This window comes from Elgaria multicarinata, chromosome 3 (genome assembly GCF_023053635.1).
Source record: "Elgaria multicarinata webbii isolate HBS135686 ecotype San Diego chromosome 3, rElgMul1.1.pri, whole genome shotgun sequence".
NCBI lineage: Eukaryota > Metazoa > Chordata > Lepidosauria > Squamata > Anguidae > Elgaria > Elgaria multicarinata.
Genome location: NC_086173.1, coordinates 97,984,555 through 98,004,929, shown reverse-complemented (window position 1 = coordinate 98,004,929; position 20,375 = coordinate 97,984,555). Strand labels below are relative to the sequence as shown.

Genomic DNA, 20,375 nt, shown 5'->3' with positions numbered 1-20,375 from the left:
AAGCCCTGATGCTTGTTTCAGGCAAAGGACTATATTTACTGATTCAAAATATCACATGGACAGATTTGGAAAGAAAGAAGATTTGTGACTGCCCATGGAGCAGTGACCCATGGAGAATTAACAGTTGATCTGTTAAAAGCCCTGATGTTGCCAAAAGAATTGGCTAATTTGTCTACAAGCGAGCTGCCATAATTGGAGCTAGCCCATTTCTCAGTATTTGAATCCACCTTATGAAAAAGAAGACTTGGAATTAGCACAATAACTCTAAGTTTTCGAGAACCCAGAAAGATGGGATTTGTTACCCCTGATGTGCCAAGAATCATCATGACCTCCCTGTCATGACCTCCCTGAATCAGCCAAAGAATATAAATGCACAGTGAATTGTTTTTACTGGCTTCATTTGTAAATGCATCAAAAGAGAGGCCTCTGCAGACATGGACTTGTTATCTTTTTTAAGAATCCAATTGACTTTGTTGAAATGTAAAAGTTTTTTTTGAACACCTACTTGTTTTTGTTCAGGTTTTCTTGCCTGAAACCATAGAATCAGATCTAGAAAGCTATTTTACTTCTTAAGTAGTGTAGAACATGGCACTTTTGTCCTAAAAATAGGCTGGCATCTCATGAAGATTCCAGTCTGGTAGGCAGATAGAGTTAATAGGACCCTGAAAAGAGACCCTAGCAAATTAGAAATTTCCTTGAAATGGGTGGATGTATTTCCAATTGCATTGTTAAAATCAGAAAAAGGTCTTAAATTGTTTCATTTTGAGCTAATGTTTGGCTTTTCCTCTCAGTTTTTAGTGGGGGAACAAGAAAGAATTAAATAGGAATTGGGAAATGTTTTATTCCAAGAATATGTAATTGCCCTGCAGTTTTCTCTTTTCCAGCTCCATCGTTACCTGCACCTTTCCAGAGATTGTCGTTAGAAGAACCCTGCTTGTTCCAGCCTACCTGCTTAAAAGTAGGACCCCAGGATTGAGAAAGCCCTTGCTGCTTTGTACTTGTAAGTTGTAAGTGAAATTATTATAGACAGATAAATGGACACATTGTTCTAAAATAAAGCCTCCCCTGTGCCAGAAGGACACAGGCAAAGCAAAGTTCATCTGCCTTCTGGTGCACCGGAAGCCACCAGCAACATAGGCGAAGAAACCAGCACGGAGCAACCTAGGTACTCAACCCAACATTTAAAAGACACTAAAGTTATCTTACATGTGTGTGAAGATTGTGTAGTTGTAATTTTGATAATTGTTACTTTAGTAGTTCTAAGTGTTTCTTTAATTGCCATAGCAAATGTTTTTAAGAAAGGATTTGTGCCTTTTTCCACTCATAAGTAACTTGGCTTCGTTCCACAATTGCCAAATGTTCTTTGCAAACGCTTATCTTCCTTGCAAAAGCTTGTGATCACCACACAAGCCAAAATATAAGATAATTAAAGAATTGTGTACACATATTATGATTCTACCCAAGGACTTTTAGAGCCCTACGTTAGTTGTAAATGAAAGTTAACAAAGAATCATAGAATAGCAGAGTTGGAAAGGGCCTACAAGACCATCAAGTCCAACCCCCTGCTCAGTGCAGGAATCCACCCTAAAGCATCCCTGAAAGTTAGTTGTCCAGCTGCCTCTTGAATGCCTCTAGTGTGGGAGAGCCCACAACCTCCCTAGGTAACTGATTCCACTGTCGCACTGCTCTAACAGTTAGGAAGTTTTTCCTGATGTCCAGCCGGAATCTGGCTTCCTTTAACTTGAGTCCGTTATTCCGTGTCTTGCATTCTGAGAAGAAATCCTGGCCCTCCTCTGTGTGACAACCTTTTAAGTATTTGAAGAGTGCTATCATGTCTCCCCTCAATCTTCTCTTCTCCAGGCTAAACATGCCCAGTTCTTTCAGTCTCTCTTCATAGGACTTTGTTTCTAGACCTCTGATCATCCTGGTTGCCCTCTTCTGAACACGCTCCAGCTTGTTTGCGTCCTTCTTGAATTGTGGAGCCCAGAACTAGACACAATACTCTAGGTGAGGCCTAACCAGGACTGAATAGAGAAGAACCAGTACCTCACGTGATTTGGAAGCTATACTTCTCTTAATGCAGCCCAAAATAGCATTTGCCTTTCTTGCAGCCATATTGTGCTATTGGCTCATATTCAGCTTGTGATCTACAACAATTCTCGTTTGTAGTATTGCTGAGCCAAGTGTCCCCCATCTTGTAACTGTGCATTTAGTTTCTATTCCCTAAATGTAGAACTTGGCATTTATTCCTATTAAGTTTCATTCTGTTGTTTTCAGCCCAGCACTCCAGCCTCTCAAGATCACTTTGAAGTTTGTTTCTGTCTTCCAGAGTATTAGTTATCCAATATAGAGTAGTTAAAAGAGGGATTTCTTGCATTGTATTTTGTTCCATTGTAATGATTTTTGTTTATCCTCGCTTTTTGCCTTCCCTGTATTTTGTCTTTTATGAAAAATCTTGCAAAGTCTGTAATCCACCAGCAAATGTATTTGTATTGTGAAGCCTAAGCCACAGATGATCTAAAAGAAGCTAGCAAGCTTGAGTTTTGAATTGCTTTAAAAGGGGGGAAAATGTTAGCAGAACCACCTCCATTTTTAACAGGAAACTGTAAAATCTCCATTGCACTCCAAGCAAAATGTCAAAATGCCCTGTATGAGAATGTCTCCTTGTGTGCGTCCTTGCATCCTTGATTACTAATATAAACAAGAGTCCTGGCTCCAGCTGTCTGTGTTGAAGTTAACTCTCTGTAACTTACTGTCAGGCCAAAGGTATTGTTTACAGGACTGTTTAGCATAATTAGCTATGCCTCAGTGTTATGTTCTGATTGGTTAATGCTGCTACTGGGCCCTGCCCCTTGAAAGCTTTAATACTGTACCATATTCCCTATGTCTTTTGTCTGATTGCTCCCTTTGAAGAGACCAGGCCTTGATTACTAATCAATAAAGCGCTTTTGAACCCTCTGTCGTTGGAATGGTGGAGTCGTGCTTAAGGGCTGTTTGGATCTCGTCCTTGGGTGAAAAGAACATTGATCTAACAATGGAAGACAACTGTTGATTCAATTTCAATGAATGAGTTTAACTGTTGGATCCTTGCCCATCCTAATTGGTTAAAACTGCCAGAGGCACTCACCAATCGGGTGGTGGTGGTGGTGAATGCTTCCTTAAATGCATTGTTACCATTTCCCTAAAGGAGGCAGTAGTAAGATCATTATTAAAGCAGTCCACACTAGATCCCATCATCCTTGATAATTATTGGCCAATCTTTATTTTTTTGTGGGAGGTACCAGAGCAGGTGGGGTGGCAACACAACTCCACATTTTCTTGGAGAAAACTGATTATTTGGATCCTTTCCTGACTGTATTCAGGCTTTGGGAATGAATCAGCCTTGGTGGATGATCTACAACAGAAACTAGACAGAGAGTGCACTCCTGTTGGTTCTGCCAGGCTTTTCAGTAGCATTCAATATTATCTACCACGGTATCCTTCTGGGATGGTTGGATAGTTTGGGTATTGGAGGGATCACATTGCTGTGAGTCCAGTCCTGTCTGGTTGAATGCTCATGAAGGAAGATTATAGCTTGGCCTATGTAGTGCCTCAGGGCTCTATTTTATCCCCTTTGGGATGAAAGCATGAAGCTGCTAGGAGAGATCATTCAGGGGCTGGAGTTAGGTCTCATCATTATGTACTACATCTTTTTTTTCAACTGATGGCAAGGAGGCTGTGGAAAACTTGGATCAGTCTCTGGATTGGATATAGGCAAACACAACAAGACTCGATCCTTTCAAGACAGAGGTGTTGTTGGTCAGTAGACTCCTGATGGGGTAACACTCCTCGTGAAGGATCAGGTACCCAGTTTGGGGGTATTTCTGGACCCAGTTTTACTCCTGGATGCCCAGGTGGCAGCACTGGCAAGAAGTACTTCTTCTCAGTTTTTGGCTGGAGTACCAATTGCACCCTTCCTAGCCACAATGGACAACCTTTAGCCACTTCCTGTTTAGGCTACTGCATTGCACTTTATGTGGGGCTGCCTTTGAAGAGTGTTCGAAAACATCAATTGGTGTAAAATGTTGCAGCCAGACCGTCACCTGGTGTAAATTTTACAGACCATATTATTAGATTGTAAGCCTATGCGGCAGGGTCTTGCTATTTACTGTGTAATCTGTACAGCACCATGTACATTGATGGTGCTATATAAATAAATAAATAAATAAATAAATAAATAATAATAATAATAATAATAATAATAATACATCAGTCCTACAGCAGTTGCACTACCAATCTATTTCCTGGTCCAATTCAATCTTACCTGTAAAGATAAGCTTGGGGCCAGGATATTTGAAAGACTGTCTACTCCTACATGTATACTTGCATTTCATATCTTCATCTAAGGCCCTGCCTTATGTCCCACCACCAAAAAAGGTTAGGTTACTTCTTATATCTTTGTGTCCCACCACCAAAACAAGTTAGGTTGCTAAGAACAGGGGTGCCATAATCCCAAAGTCCAGCAGTGACCTGAACATAGACTCAGAGGCTGAGGAGACAGTGGTGCTAACAGAGGAGGACCATTGTGGAAACAGAGACCCCTGAGCTTGAGATGCCAGAGACCCTCAAGCCTAGACCAACAACTGTGGTCCCTGAGTCTAGCTCCAGCATATCCATATCCAAGAGCGTTGCAATCCATGGAGATGTTGCACCAACTTTAGCAGGGCACCTAGCATAAGCTGTTGGAGAGATGGAGGAGTGCTAGGCTCTAAGCCAGAGGTCTGTCCCTTTAAGGCTTTCCACATTTTAGGAAGGGCTGGAGACTGGTAAGGGAGAAGTTGTGAACTGAAGTGTAAAAGGCTTCAGTCTGGTCTCAGACTGCTGGAACACATAGCTCATCAGGAGCTCTCCTAGGTGCTGCAAGATCTAGGCTGACTTGGTGCACTGAGACCTATGGGCTCCTGCTTCAGGCCAGAATACAACACTGGGACAGGCCTTTTCTATGGTAGCACCCTGATTGTGGAACTCCCTTCCTAGGGAAATTAAACTAGCCCCTTCATTGTTTGCTTTCTGGCAGGCAGTTAAAACCCTTTTCAGTTTTGCTCAGTGTTTAATGATATTGAAGAGATTGTTATTTTTTAAAAAATAAAATGTTTGTACTGTACACCATCTTGAAAACCTGTGGGCTGAAAAGCGGTCTAAAGTATTTCAATAAATAAATGGATTTGCAACAAGCACTATCAAATATAGCAGAGAATCCATATGAAGGTCTATTTTATGGTGGTGATGGGAAAGAAAATAACTTACATCAGTACCACCATTGTATCACAGTCTCATCCAGTTATGCTTTTTCAAGAGAGTAAAGGGATTTTACAATCTGGCCCCTTTCCAATGGGAATTAAAATTTGGAGTTGCTTATTTTGACAGTTCTTCAAAAGCTTTTTGTGGATAAAATTACTTGCATTGATTCTGACTAGGACACTGTTGAAACCAGGTTTACAGGAGAGGTATCCAGGTCCTGCTGTCATATGATTTTGTTGAATAAACTTAAATCGTTCATACCCAAGGATGAATATACAGTCCATGTTACCACTTCCCCTTTGTTGTGGATTATGTGGATCCATTTTAATCTAGCAGACTGGGACACAGGACTGAAACTGTCTTAATTGCTCTAATGACAATCTATACTAGAAGGGTGGGGGAGCATGACCCTGTTGATCCTCTAGGACCTCTCTTTATTTTATTTTGTTTTATTATGGTTTTAATTTTTGTGACCCGCCCAGAGAGCTTTGGCTATTGGGTGGTATAAAACTGTAATAAATAAATAAATAAATAAATAAAATACAGCTTTCAGTATCATTAGCTGTAGTATCTTTCTGGACAGATTGTATGTACTGGGTATCAGATTCACTTAAGAAATACATAAAATCCTCCCCCAGAGGTACCTCAAGTGTTCTGCAAACTGAAACCCAATTCTAAAGAGCTCATTTCCTCAAGCTGCTTCAGAAGCATTCCTAGTCAAAGTTTTAAAATGTAGCCAGTATGTTAATTTCCCCCACAACTAAACTCTATGAACATTTGTAAAAATCCTAGTTACAGAAGTTTTGATGAGGTTAGCCTGCAAGATCATGTAAGGAAGGCATATGCCTTATTTTGTATGGTGAAGCACAGAGCAACAAAATAAAGAGCCAGGGAAGTAAAGGAAGATGCATTGCTCCTCAGATTCATGCCCTCTCATGGTTCCAGTTCTTCATATAGCTCTCCCAATTAGCCACCACACATACACACACCCCTTTTGCTTAAACTGCACTGTATCCTAAACTCATGCTGTTCACATTTTCACAAGTGATGGCTTATGAAAGGGCTGAACATTTGCCACATTTTAAAATCTAACAAAAAAGATACATTGGATTTTAAAATGGCTCTCTGTTACTTTTAATTCACAATAACTTTCAGAAGTGGCATATCAGATAATAAAAGCTATTCTTAGTATCACCTGTGAAAATGCCACAGTATTACACAGTAGATGACAACAGTAGAGTAACTGGAGCCACGTTTTCACAAATGACACCAAATACACAGTTCAGCCTGTCATACTTTGTGCAAACATCTGAGTGACACAAATGCAAATTTTAATATGCAAAAATCCAATATCTAAATTGACTGAAGGCTGTGCAAGAAGGTGGTTCTTGTGATTTATATAATCAAGCAGAAGCACACTATTGATGTTCCAAATGAGTTGTAATCTTTACAGCAGAAAAAAAAAGCAAGAGATAACAGAAATCAGCTGGAGCAGTGGCAAAGTGGCATCATCAAGGATATACCTATATTTCTTCGATTGTAAGACGCACACTAATTTCAGTTCCACCAACAGAGAAAAAAACCCTAAGACACACCCGCGATTCTAAGACGCACCCCATTTTTAGAGATGTTTATATGGGAAAAAAGTGCGTCTTAGAATCAAAGAAATAGTATATGTGTAAAGAAAGACTTAAAGTCAATGATGAAAGCAGACTAAAGGCCAATCCTATGCATATTTAGACACACACACCCCTCAAAAGTCCTACAACTCCCAGCATTCTCCACCCATGCTGGGAATTGTAAAGCTTTTTTTTTTTTTGGTCTAAACATAGAAAGGATTGCACCTTAAGGAACTCAGGAATTTTCATATGTAATGCTTAGATTACTTGGTGCATAAATAGATCTAAAATGCCATTTTAATTCATAGTTGACTAGAATGAGCATTTCAGTTCTATTCCACATACACAGATGCATATGCTTTTTAGCATCATGTAAAAGAGGTTAATAAACCACAGCACTGTTTTGAAGCACAATCCCAATTTCCTGCCTATACACGCTACATAGCTTCCATCATAGCAGGGGTGGTGGCAAGCTATGATACTTAGGGGAAACAGGGCAGTCTTTAAAGCAAGGATATGATAATAGCCTCACACTTACATATTCCTTCACATTTTTCGTCTTCACAGCTTTATAAGAAGAATATGCAGGGTACAGGGTGCCAAAAACTAGCCTGGAAGAGAAGATTAAAAAAGAAAAAGAAGAAAGAGAGAAACCCTATGAGTTTTTTTCTTTGATTTATTCAAGCTTGGGTTCCAGACTCGCCCAGGCCTGGCCACGTCTAGCCCTGCCAATCTGTCCCTTCTGTTGCCAGCCCAAAGCAGGCCCAGCAGCTACTTGCTCACCGGCAGAGCAGCGCAGGTACTTTGCTCTCTACCTGCAGCAGCCACAATTCTCGCCCTCGCCCTCAGGGTCCAGCCCAGGCCGGTGCAGCACAGTTAAGGGGGGCGAGGGAGGGGGTCTGAGCAGTCAGGCAACGCCCCTGGGCGTCTCGGGCGGCCGTCTCTCAGGGTCAGGGCTAAGCTGGGCTAGGCGGGCGTGTGTGGGGGCGGGGGCGTGTTCGCCTCCCACCTAGAAGCCGCCGAGGGGAAGGAGCCGAGCTCTCAGAGGCCGCTCAAGCCCAGGAGTCGTCTCAGCGTGGCGAACACTTCGGGGGTGATGGGACACTTTTGGGGGGAGGGAGGGAGGGAGGGAGGGAGCGCGCCGCCCGGCCAAAATCCCCCGTCCCCATCGCCATCCCGTTGCCTAGCAACCGCAAGGGAAAGGCCTCTTGCCTCCCTCCCTCCCTCCGCCACCTCCACCGCGCGCGCTTACACCACCAGCCGGGAGATGATCCAGGACACCATGGCGAGGCCGAAGCTCCTCCGGTGGGTCGGCGGGGACTGGGGAGCTAGCTTTCAGCACCGTCCGCAGCGAGGAAAGGGAGAGCGCTCTTAAAGGGCAGGTTGCTGCAGCAAGCGCGGCCCCGCCCCGGTTCCTTAAAGGGGAGGAGCCGCCGGCTAGTCGGAGGGAAAAGGGCCGCGGACCGCATCACAACGGTCTCGCCAGGGCGGACGGTGGGTATTTGCATAGGCGCACGTCTCGGCCCTCCCCCTGGCAACCCCCACCCCGCGTCGCGTCAAGTGGCAGACGCCTTGCTGCCAATAGACGGGGGTCTGTCTCCGGAGCGAGAGCGAGCCCAGCACGAACACGCCCCAGCTCGGCGACTGAGGAGACCTGCGGAGCAGCTCACGGGCTCAACCTGCGGTACGACCATAAGGCCCCGCTAAGCCACACACCGGGGTCAGTGCATCTCTTTCCAATAACCTGCGCAAGCAGAGATTTATTACCGTAGCAATGCGTAGGGCCCATGCAGGGGAGGAAGCTGAAAGGCTCTCTCCCCTAAAGACTTGACAGTCAGGGTATACACCCAAGAAACAGCCTTCCCCAACCCGAGGCCCTCCAGATGCGTTGGACTACAACTCCTATTGTAGTCCAACACATCCCAGCCAGCTATGGGAGTTGTAGTCCAACACAGTTGGAGGGCATCATGTTGGGGGATGGATGCCCCTCAATTCTAGTTTTTTGTTCCTACTAGAGGCGGGGCGGAGGGGGGACTCCAGTCTTAGCTCCCCCCTCTCAAACAGCGACGCCAGGCTTATTAATGCCCCCTTTAGATTAAGGTAGTTTAACGGGCCTGTAGGGCTTTCCCCTTCTCTGCTCTTCCAGAAACAAGAACAGAACCTTCAGTCATTTCCATTCCCTCAGCAGCAACGGTGCCCGTTATACAAATGAATAAACTGAGGCACCCCTCTGAACACAGACATACACACACACTGTTGCTGCTAGGAGAGGGAGGGCATTCATGATCAGAATTCTCTGTAGCCCACATGGTTGCGCCATGGGGGCTACCCCATGGTGGTGGTGAGAGGGAGGGAAACTCTCCCTACATCACATTTTGCCACTCATACTCTTGCATGAGACCCGTCTAGCCGTGCAAAGAACTGTTTCTGTGCTGCTATACCAGTAGATGTGCAAAGAAATTAGGCAGATTGTAGCTTTAGTAGCCCCAGTGATTGATATATTTACACATACTACATGATAGTTTTCACCTGCCCTGCTCTAATAGTAAGCTGATCTAGACATTCAATAAGTAAAATAACGTTTTTATAAAGCTAGTAAAACAGATCAATAAATGTTAAGAGGAATATACAAAAGTCCAGCCAACAGACTTTACAAAGGAAATCAAGGCTGAAAAGAAAAATCACAATGGGATATTAATAGGCTCCATGCCAGATCTGGGCACATTTCTCTTGCAGCAGTCTCCCTATGCCTTCTCCAGTGTGGATTTCTCGCATTCTGCAATGCTCTGCTCCCTCATTTCAGCAGACCAAAAGGGTCCACAGTACATCCCTCAGAGAGATGTCAAGCCTTGTTTCTCCCAGATTGTTTCATCTCACTTTCTGCTACACCCACATGCGTGATTCCTCTAAGAACATTGATATCTTTACATTTCCCCCCACCACCAATAATGCCCTTATATTGCATTCCCCTACTTAAGCCAGGTATCATACAAATTGGGCAGTAGCCAATGGGTGCTTGTGCCCCTGCCAATTCTTTTGCACCTTATTCCCTTCTACAAGCAGCTGTCACCACTTGCGGAATGGAGATTTAGTGCTTCCGGGGGCAACCCAAATTGAGTGGAAACACTCATTTCTGGAACAGGGCAACTCAGTTGGAAGAAGCAGTAAATTCCTGTTGCATAAGTGGAGGGTCCTATTTGCACAACAGGACCCATTTGGGCACAACAGAATCAGCGGGTATGTAAGCACCCCGTTGAATACTGCCCATTGTCCACAATGATCTTCTAGATCTATTTTTGCCTTCCCAGTATGCCTTGTTACATGCCCCACATCATGGATGAGCAGAATTCATGCTTGCAAGATCTATTTTGTTGTGTTTTTTAAACTAGACCCCTGAGATCCACCAACTGGAACCATAGTGACTCAGTGGAACAGACATACAAAGAAGTGTAGGGATTGTTTTTAGTATCAGAACAGAGTTCTGTGTCTTTGCTTTTTCATACAAAAATTTACTCCTGATTCCCCCCTCCCCCATTCCTCCCAAGTTTTCTTTGTTTCAGGGACCTAATTTAGAGAGTATGACAGCTCTCTAATGTAAATGAAGCTGCATTTGTTTTAGTTGCTGCTGTTATTAAACAGCTGGAAGTCAGCTAGACTTGCTAAGTTATGTACCCAAAGATCTACCAGCACACCCTGATCAACCTTTTGCCCACCCCTGCCCCACACCATGGCACTCAGCAACAACACTCCTGCAGTTTATGGTCTCTCAGCTCGTAGTCTTGGCTTTATATTTGATTCCTCGCTCTCCTTTATTCCTCATATCGAGGCAGTAGCTAAATCCTGTCGTTTCTTCCTGTATAATATTGCCAGGATTCGACCATTTTTGTCTGTCTCTTCTGCCAAGACTCTTGTTCACGCACTGGTTATCTCTCGGTTGGACTACTGCAACCTTCTTCTCTCTGGCCTTCCTTCGTCTCACATCAGTCCGCTGGTCTCTGTCCACCACTCTGCCGCTAAGATCATCTTCTTGGCCCGCCGCTCTGACCATGTCACTCCACTTCTTAAATCTCTTCATTGGCTCCCAATTCACTCCAGAATCCAATATAAACTTCTCCTGTTGACCTTCAAAGCTTTTCACGGTCTAGCTCCTGCCTATCTCTCCTCTCTCATCTCACACTATTGCCCCGCTCGTGCTCTCCGCTCCTCTGATGCCATGCTTCTCGCCTGCCCAAGGACCTCCACTTCCCTTACTCAGCTTCGTCCTTTTTCTTCTGCTGCCCCTTACGCCTGGAACGCTCTTCCAGAACACTTGAGAACTACCAACTCAATCACAGCTTTTAAAACTCAGCTAAAAACTTTTCTTTTCCCTATAGCTTTTAAATATTGAGTTTGTTCTGACTCTATACTGTTAGCTTCACCCTACCCAGTACCTGTTTACACTTCCCTGTGCCTGTTTGCATTCTCTTTCCCTCCTTATTGTTTACTGCAACTTTATTAGATTGTAAGCCTATGCAGCAGGGTCTTGCTATTTACTCTGTACAGCACCATGTACATTGATGGTGCTATATAAATAAATAATAATAATAATAATAATACTGTGTATAATCTGTACAGTACCATGTACATTGATGGTGCTATATAAATAAATAATAATAATAATAATAACAAAATTAGAAGGCCTGTACTAGTTAACAAGGAAAAGCAGGCTATCCACAAGGACTTTTAAATGGATCATTTCACCTGCCTGTACAACAGTTCAAAATGAAACAATGCTACAGGACTCATTTGGCAATGTTGAACAGCAGCCAACACAGTCTTCACTTTGTTATCTGCAGCCTTTAAGTTATTGGAGAGAGTGAAGAAACATTTGAGAAGGCATTTGAAGATGACCTTAGCTTTTAGGCAACTGAAAGATGTATATGGATCAAGACCTTTGTCTATTCAATGCAGTACCTGGCAAAGTTCAACAAAACGGGATATTACTGAATGCCTGTAGTCAATGTGCTATTTCTTTAAAGATACGCACATACCTATTCAGGAGTTGAGAATTTGGTGCCTTTCAGCTTTGTTCCCTTTGTGAATACATTATTTCTTATATATATTAGAATATAGATTAATATAATAAATTAATGTAATAAATTAGAATGTAGTGCCTTTCATTCCAACACTGCATGTGTGCATTGGAGTTACTGACCTTTTTTGTTGGGGTTTGTTGCTCACATGTGTGTTTTATGCAAAGGAACATTTAATCATTTATTTTATTACAAATATTTATATTCCACCTTCCGGTGTGTTTGCAGCATGCAAGATGGCTTACAAAGTTAAAACACACACACACAAATCCAACAGAAACAAATCAATAACAAAAATAAACAGCAGTTTAAACAGGTGCAGCATATAAATCAAATCTTGAAAATAAATAAAAGGGTTACCAGAAAAGTATCCTCAACACAAAATCCCTGCCAGAATAGAAACGTCATGGTTAGGCAATGAAAAGCAAGGAGAGAGGAGCTAAATGGAGGAGACAAATATCCCCATCATAAGCCACTTAGGGCTTCTAATATCAGAGGCAGTAAGCCTATATACACCAGTTGCAGGTGAACATGGCTGGGAGGGTGCTGTTGCACTTGTATCCTGGTAGTTGCACTTGTTCCTGGTAGACAGCTGGTTGACCACTAAGCAAACAGAGTGCTGGACTAAATGGACCCTTGGTCTGATCCAACATAAGAAAAGAAGAAGTGCCCTGATGCTGGATCAGACCAAGGGTCCTTCTAGTTCAGCACTCTGTTCACACAGTGGCCCACCAGCCATCGGCCAGGGATGAACAAGCAGGACATGGTGCAAGAGCACCCTCCCACCCATGTTCCCCAGCAACTGGTGCACACAGACTGCCTCGAATACGGGAGGTAGCACACAACCATCAGGGCTATGACAATCTATAAGTATGAACCAACTAATAAAGTACTAGAATTTTTTAAAGATACCAGAAGAACTCTGCTTACAGTTCAGAGTTTTTAAGAGAACCCTATCAAATTTATCACCCTTTTTCATTGTATTAGGGAATTCTATTTTCCAAAATTCGAGATAATAAAGTTGAAATGTGTTTGTATTGCCATTAGCCTGATGGTTTTTTGTTTTTAATGTATTGAGTATTTTAGATTTACTGGTTGATTGCTCTAAGCAGAAAAAATGGGAAAGGCTCTCTAGTGTCTTAACCATTTTGGAATTTTTTTTAGCACCACAGATTTAAAATTTTAGCAGATATTTCTAGATATCTGTCTTACCACAAGTTGTAAAATATTGAGAACTTTTTAAATACCATCAATCAGTAAGCATTTTGTAGTTGGGGGGGGAGAGCAGGAAAGCATCTGTCAAGAGGTGTAGAGAAACAGTTAATTGGAAAGTGCCTGTTGGCTCTCTTAAAACGCTTCAATGGAAAAGAATGGGGATGCAAAAGGAGCATTGAAGGCCACGCTATTTGGATGCGCTCACATCACTAAGCGATTATCTCCATTGCTGGCCTGCTTAATGCCCCTGAATGGATTATTCAGCAAAAAATGTAATTGCCAGCAGACTGAGCCAGAGAATGACAGCAACTCAATGAATCCAGGAAGAACAATGGAAGAGGACAAAGGTTTAAAAGGGCTTGAGGAAAATAATCTTCATGTTGACAACTTTTATTTCAGTTTGCTTATAATAAAAATAGAAACTTCTGTAAAGAATTTCTTTATTTTTACTTGCACAGTAGACTGTACAACAACCTACCTCTTAGAGAAAAGTCCCATTATTCTTTGGAGTAGGCCCTTTTTGGAAGGTCAGGGGCAATTGTTTCAGGCCTCACACATAGAGACCACATCAAGCAAACGTACTCTCGTATAAACCTGCTTAATGCGAGCAAGTAGTTATGAAAAATCCTTTCTGTGCTTCAAAATTATTTATCACCAATATGAAGTTGAGCATTAAATGAAGAAATTCCTTACAATTATCTATTCTCGAGACAAGACGAAATAAATAAATGGAGGCGGAGGGAGAGATCAGTCGACAATGCTTTCAAGCAAGATCTCTCTCTTTCCCCACTGCTTCAAGAGTCTATTCTTTAGTGAAAGAAACAAGGCTCAAATATGCCCACAATGCATATTTGTGGAGAACTGGTATCATGTAACAGCAATCCAGGCTTAACCCACAAATTGCCAAAATCTAGTGTGAGTGAGCAAACAGGCGTGCTGCCTCCAGGTGTTGGGTTACCTCTGGGTCCCTCAAACAACCCAGATTGTCCAGATTCAGATGTCATACCAGCAACTTATGAAGGTGGTGACTGTAGGTTGTTAATTGAAAGTGGAAGTGACAAGCACGCAAAAGTCAATGTGCTCACTCCTGCTACATTTTGGCAATGTGTGGATTAATTAACCCACAATTGCCATTACTTGAGAACCAAGTGTGAATGCAGGGTATGTGGCAGGGAGAAAAAGCCTTTTTTACAGGTTACATAGGTGTTTGTTTGAGAAAAGGCCACATCCATTTTCTTTTTCTAAGGGATTTTGTGGCAGTGGTGGAGAAACTTCTGTTCTTATTGTCTAGACTGTTTGTCCTATTGGGGTAGTTCTGAACATTCAAAAGGCTGGGAAAATTAAGAGAAGCAGTAGCATAGCATTTTCACAGGCCACCTCCCGGGAGGAAAGGGAGCAATCACTTTGGCAAGAACTAGATCATATGGGGTCTAGGGATAAGGCGGGAGTAGAATTGGCCATGTAGCTAGGCTAAGATGCTGAGGGGCAGGGTGGCCACAGCAACTAGCAGCAGACTTGAAGGACTAATTGGAGGTTCCATGCAAACAATACTGAGCCAGTTTGTTCATTAAAATTAAAAACAGTTTTGGGAGAGCAGAAATTTGGAGTTAATGTTTAGCAAGCTCATAATGTTTGCTAATGGTTAATTGAAAACATTTCTTTTAATTTTATTCCATGGGCATAGGGCAGACTACCCTGCTACGAATAATGTTATCTATTCATAAAGGACTATTACTTTTAATATCTAAAAATGTGACCATGACAGCCAACATTTATTTTGAATTTTTGTCTTCAAATTGGGGTGTATGTCCAAATGTCACAGTGGGACAAAACATGGTTCATGCTGAGCATTTTAAGTCTTGTCAGTACAACGTAGGATGCAATCTACCAGGAAATTCTCCTGCACTACTCCTAATTTCAGTAGTGCTCCCACAGCAGAAATTCCTGAATTGTGCTCAGTAATCCTTGTGCCCTAGCTATGCAAGTGCTACGGACATTTGAAAAGGAGCTAAGAAACAAAATTGTACCATTGCTGCTGGATATCTATTCTTTTGTTAAGCTAATATAGGGTGGCCTTCTGGGGTTTCGGCAATGGGAGATAAGGATAGGAATTGGTCTCCTGATAGCTGAAAATCTCCAGGGAGGGAGGGAGGGAAAGAAGTTTGCAGTTTTTGAAGGCACCAAGGCCAAGAGACCCATGAGTTGGCTTAATGTGCCACACTTTGGGGTGCAGGCTAAGGCAGTGGTGGACAGAAGCTAGAACTCCAGATGTTTTGGACTTCAACTGCCATAAGCACTTGCCAGTATGACTAATAATCAGGAATCCTGGGAACTGAAGGTTGAAACATCTGGAGATGAACCTTCTGCATACCCTGCTCTAAGAAATAAGGAATAATGGTGTAGTTGTTGGGAGTGTCTCAACATGTATTTGTAAATAAAGCAATTATTACAAAGGTATCATAAGTCTCCAGTGCTCCCATCCAAAGGAAACTAAATGCATGAGTGCTGCCCCCTAGAATTTCTCTCATTTCTGGTGGAATTGGGGAGCCCATGAAACACTAATACTCCACACGGGGTTGGGGAGGTCCGTGTGCTCACAGGATAGACATTTCCAACATAATGCTCTTCCTGAGCACTAAAAGGATATTCTGGTTTATCAAATAGGTTTCTAGTGAAATTGTATTAAAAAGGTATAAAGACATCATAGTATCAACCCCCCATCAGTTGAATGGCATTTGAAAGCTTGGAAAATGTCTGAATGATTTAGAGTTAGTGAGGACAGGCAACTAACAGTTTGGTTCATTGAAAGATGGAGTTTGTTTATAATTTATAATGTTTTGGAATGATAAGGTTCAAGATGAAGTTCAGCCATATACATTGTTATGAGTAATATGGCTGTTTCCCTCATTTCCTTTTTGGTAACTTGTATTAAGGATGGATATTATGAAATATTGTCTTTGGGAAATGCAACAGTATGTTACACCAGGGTTTCACTAACAAAGAAATACCTAGGGTGCAATCCTATGTATATTTAGATGGGAAAAAAGCCCGAGAGGGGCCCCTCCAGTACTGGCACTATAGGTTTCTAGATGATGCTAATCCTCCTTAAGAGTAGACCCACTGAAATGGATGACACACACATTAGGCTAACATTGGATGCAACCCTATGTTTCAGAAATAATTGTGACTTAGACCAATACTTATCATACTATACACCACGGGTTGGCAACCTGGCTCCCTCCAATGTTTTGGGCTATAACCCTCACTATCCCTGACCATTGGCCATGCCGACTGGAGCTGATGGGAGTTGTAGTCCAAAACATCTGGAGGGCATCAGGTTGCCTAACCCTGCTATGCACTTTGAGGTTTATTCTTTTCCAGTTGCTCAGAATCAAAGCGAAAGCCAAGATTTCCCTTGAAAAATCTTAAGTAGCTACACCAGCCTTCCTTAATGGCCCTGCTTGTGGGGAAAGGTGGGGACTGCAGGTCGACAGATCTGGAGGGCATCAGGGTTAGGAAAGGCACAACTACATAAGAAGCAACCTTTTTTTAGTGCTTAGTTGCTGGAACACAATGGAGGAAAGCTGAAATCCAGGACAGCTTGAAACCACCACAAATAAAATATGGTTTGCAATTCACACACTGCTGCTGTGTTTTCCACTAGCATTTTTCAGCCCCAAAGCTTCAATGCTTGACAGCTCTTGTTTAAATCACTTTCCAGAGAAGACAGCTCAAGAGTTGCTGGAGGAGAGAGAACAAAACAAGGAAGGGGTGGGGGAGCTGAAAGGAAGTCCAGAAATGCCAAGTGAGAAGAAAAAGGAAATCATACAAGAGGAAACCCAAAACAGAAATGGACAAGAATGGGGGAAATAAACGTCATGGAACTTTAGAGAGGAAGAAGTGAGGGAATTCTTTATGGACAAATTTTCTATTAAAACAGACATTGTCAATCAAGCCAATTGTTGAATTATCCATTACCTGCCCAAGCTGGCACACAATTGCAGCCCAGGATTTCAGTCCAAAACTACAAAATAATTAAAGCCTTGGAAGTACAAGTGAAGTCAAATCTCAGTTAAAAGGTCTCATTTGCAAATAGAAGTCTACAAAGTTTATGTTGGAAAAGGTTAATAAAAGTGCCAGTCGAACTCTTCCAGAACTCTGTGGCAAGGTTCTCAGGATGTCAGCGTATCAGATTGATTTTCTGCTGGTCCCTTAGTCCTGCATTGGGCACTCCTGCTTACCATCTGCTTTGTACATCTCCAGACATCAGTTGGGGAGCCACAACTGGCTGCAACTCCCTGGAACACATCTTCCTTTTAAAATGTATTTGGTCTCCATTATGTATAGTTAACAGTTAAGTGTAACTATAACAAACATGCCTGTTGACTCAGAGTGCAATTCAGCTCTTACAGAAGTAGCCATGTTAGAATTAAGGCAGTGTTTCTAAAACTGTTGAAGTTGGGTCCCTATGTTGTGCCACCGAGATTCAGATGTACAGTTCCACACAGCCTAGTACACTGCACAAAGATCTGTGGATTGGGGTACTAATGTACTGACATTTGAATGCAAAGGTTTCTCCTTTTTTTTGGTAGAAAAGATATAAAAGAAATGAGAATTTTTTATATATGCACTCTTCTGTTCCCATCCTCAAACCACACATGGGAAATTATCAGTGGAACGAAGCAGTTGCTCTTCCTAAGCTCCCTTCTTCCTAAATCAGGTTTGGACAATGGGGCAGTGGGGATGAATTCTCCCCCCACAAGTCCAAAGGGGCCCTCTGCCAGAGGGCAATCAAGCCACTCAAATCCATGGCTGCTGGGGTGGGAAAGAATGCTCCATAGGCTTGTAGCTGCTCTCTCTGTGAAACTCCCTGTATCTAACAGGGTTCTGTACTGTGTGGTACCGACAATTGTCATCCAGATGTCTTTTAGGAACTCCAGAGCTGAGTGTGAAGGCAGCACCACATTTATTTCAAGAACCTGGAATTAAGAGGTCTACTGCTTCTGAACATCGAAGTTCCATTTTCCTAAACAGGTCTGCCCAGCTCTTACATTTCCTAATTGTGTCTGCCCAACTCTGCCTTCCTCTGAATCCGTACCTCCTCCTGATGCTAGGCAGACATTGCTGGAGAGGGCTCTCAGTTGTGGTTTCCTGTGCATGAAATGCCTTCCTCGGGGATGCTTGCCTCATGTCAAATCTAATGTCCTTCACATGCCGGCCTTTTTACATACCAAGCCTTCCAGCATGTGATCAAATTTATGACTTTTGGGGGGGCACTACTGTTCTTGCTTGCTTTACTGTGTCTCTTGGTTTTGTTTTAACACTGAGTTTTGTTCTTATGGCCTGTGAGCCCGGGATTCTCTTAAACTGATGGGCAGGTCAAGTAGTTTTAAATGCAGAAATAAATTAACAGAGCAATCTCATGTGTTTACTCAGAGGCCAAGGCCAAATCCCACTATGTTCAATGGCACTTACTCTCAGGTAAGAAGTGGGCATAGAATTTCAGTGTTAGCATAGCTAATAACCATTGCCATACCTTAGGCCAAGGTGTCAAACCTTTCATCCCTAGGGCTGAATTAAATTTCGGAGATGCTCCCAGAGGCCACATTCCAGTGGCCGGCAGGACTGAAGGCAAAAGGGATGGGCCCCAAATACAAAACACCCAGCCTATTGCAACTTAAAGCTCTCACTGCCAGTAATTAAGCCTGAGGAGACACATTTCAACCCCCAAATGATCACTGGTCAGGAGCAGGAGGCAAGGACATCTGAGGAACCTGAGGGGCTGGAGTCAGACTGCAGCTAGGCCAGATTTGGCTCACAGACTTAAGTTCAAGTCTTACCTTATCTTTTAAACAGCCACCTAACATATACCATCACCAAAACCTTGTGGTGACAGTAAGTTCTACAAAGATCACTGGGTTAAATATGGCATACAGTTCCAGTACCCTTTACTAGTGTGCATTGTTTTCCTACCTATGTAGAACCATGACTGAAGTGGCTACAGAAAAAAACTGTAGCTGTTAGGCACCATCAATCACAGTGAATATGGCCTCCTGCTAACAATAACTGCAGTTATTGTTAGCAGTTTATTTGCAGTTGTTTGCAAGGAAGTGGCATCTTCACTGAAGAATTTTGGTGCAAAATTCACATTTGAATAGGGTTCCATGCTGGCACACAGCCTACATCTATGATGTAGGGAAAATATCATTAGTATCAACAGAAAAGGCAATGCCACAAGAACACCCACCAAAACTAGCATAGTAACATTTGGCAGATGAGATGGATCTAAAATGAAACCCTGTGGCAAAGTCTGGAATTGATAGAGGAAACTCAGCAACTGTGCTCTGGTCCACTAATTCTGAGGAACAGCTGGAATTGGTGGGGAAAAGGTGTTTACATGAAGAGGAGGGAGCAGAGCTCTGGACATAGCTATTTCACCTCCCAAACAGCAACCTAATGGGTGTGGAGAGCTGTGACCAGAGCTGTGTACCAGCAGGTCATGGCAATGGTCTAGGCCTTGCACCAACCCAGTTCCACCAGTAGAGGAACACAAATGATCTCTCTGCTCGAGCTGGGCCAAACTTGGAAACAGTAGATGAGCCACTCCTAGCATTTTTCAATCCAAAATCTCAAAATAAAGCATTTACAGAAGTACACAAGGTGGGTTGTTGTTGATTTTGCATGCTACCACAATTATTGCAGGAAATCACAGCTCAACAGTTCTTACATTTAATGACTGTTCATGTGCTAGAATAATGTTCAGACTAAGTGCTGAAATCTTAAGTCACCTAGATTTTAAAGTTCCCACTTTAAGGGATATATTATTCTGAAACTACTTGAAATAGGCTCATGGAGTTTCAGCTACCATTTAAATAGAATTATCTGGGGCACAAGACAAGGAGAAGGGAATGGTGAAGTTACGGGCTGCATGTGTACAAGAGAAATTGCTAAGTGGCTGCCGGGGTTTTTTGCTAGTGGTTGTAGGCAAAACAAAAGGGATTTTGAAAGGGATAAATTGTGGAGAGAAAGCATACAAGGTATGCATGGTTAAGTGCTATGAATGGATGGTTTCTGGGGGGAAGGGGAAAGAGGGAGCAGGAGTTCAGAAGCAAAGGCAAATGGACTTCCCTTTCTTCAGCTGCCCTCCCCACCAGTCCTCTTGCACAGATACAGTGTAAGGTTAAGAAGA

The 20,375-nt window shown here is 42.7% G+C and overlaps 1 protein-coding gene across 1 annotated transcript in view; it reads right to left on the bottom strand.

Moving 5' to 3' along the window:
* Positions 1-8,248, bottom strand: part of REEP2 (receptor accessory protein 2) — a 34,307-nt gene extending 26,059 nt beyond the window's left edge. The window contains exons 1-2 of the mRNA XM_063121024.1: positions 8,152-8,248; positions 7,438-7,510 (exon numbers count right to left, since the gene is read on the bottom strand). Of these exons, the coding sequence (XP_062977094.1) occupies positions 7,438-7,510; positions 8,152-8,183 (105 nt within the window). The 5' untranslated portion in view covers positions 8,184-8,248. The remainder of the gene's footprint in view (positions 1-7,437; positions 7,511-8,151) is intronic.
* Positions 8,249-20,375: the final 12,127 nt, after the last annotated feature.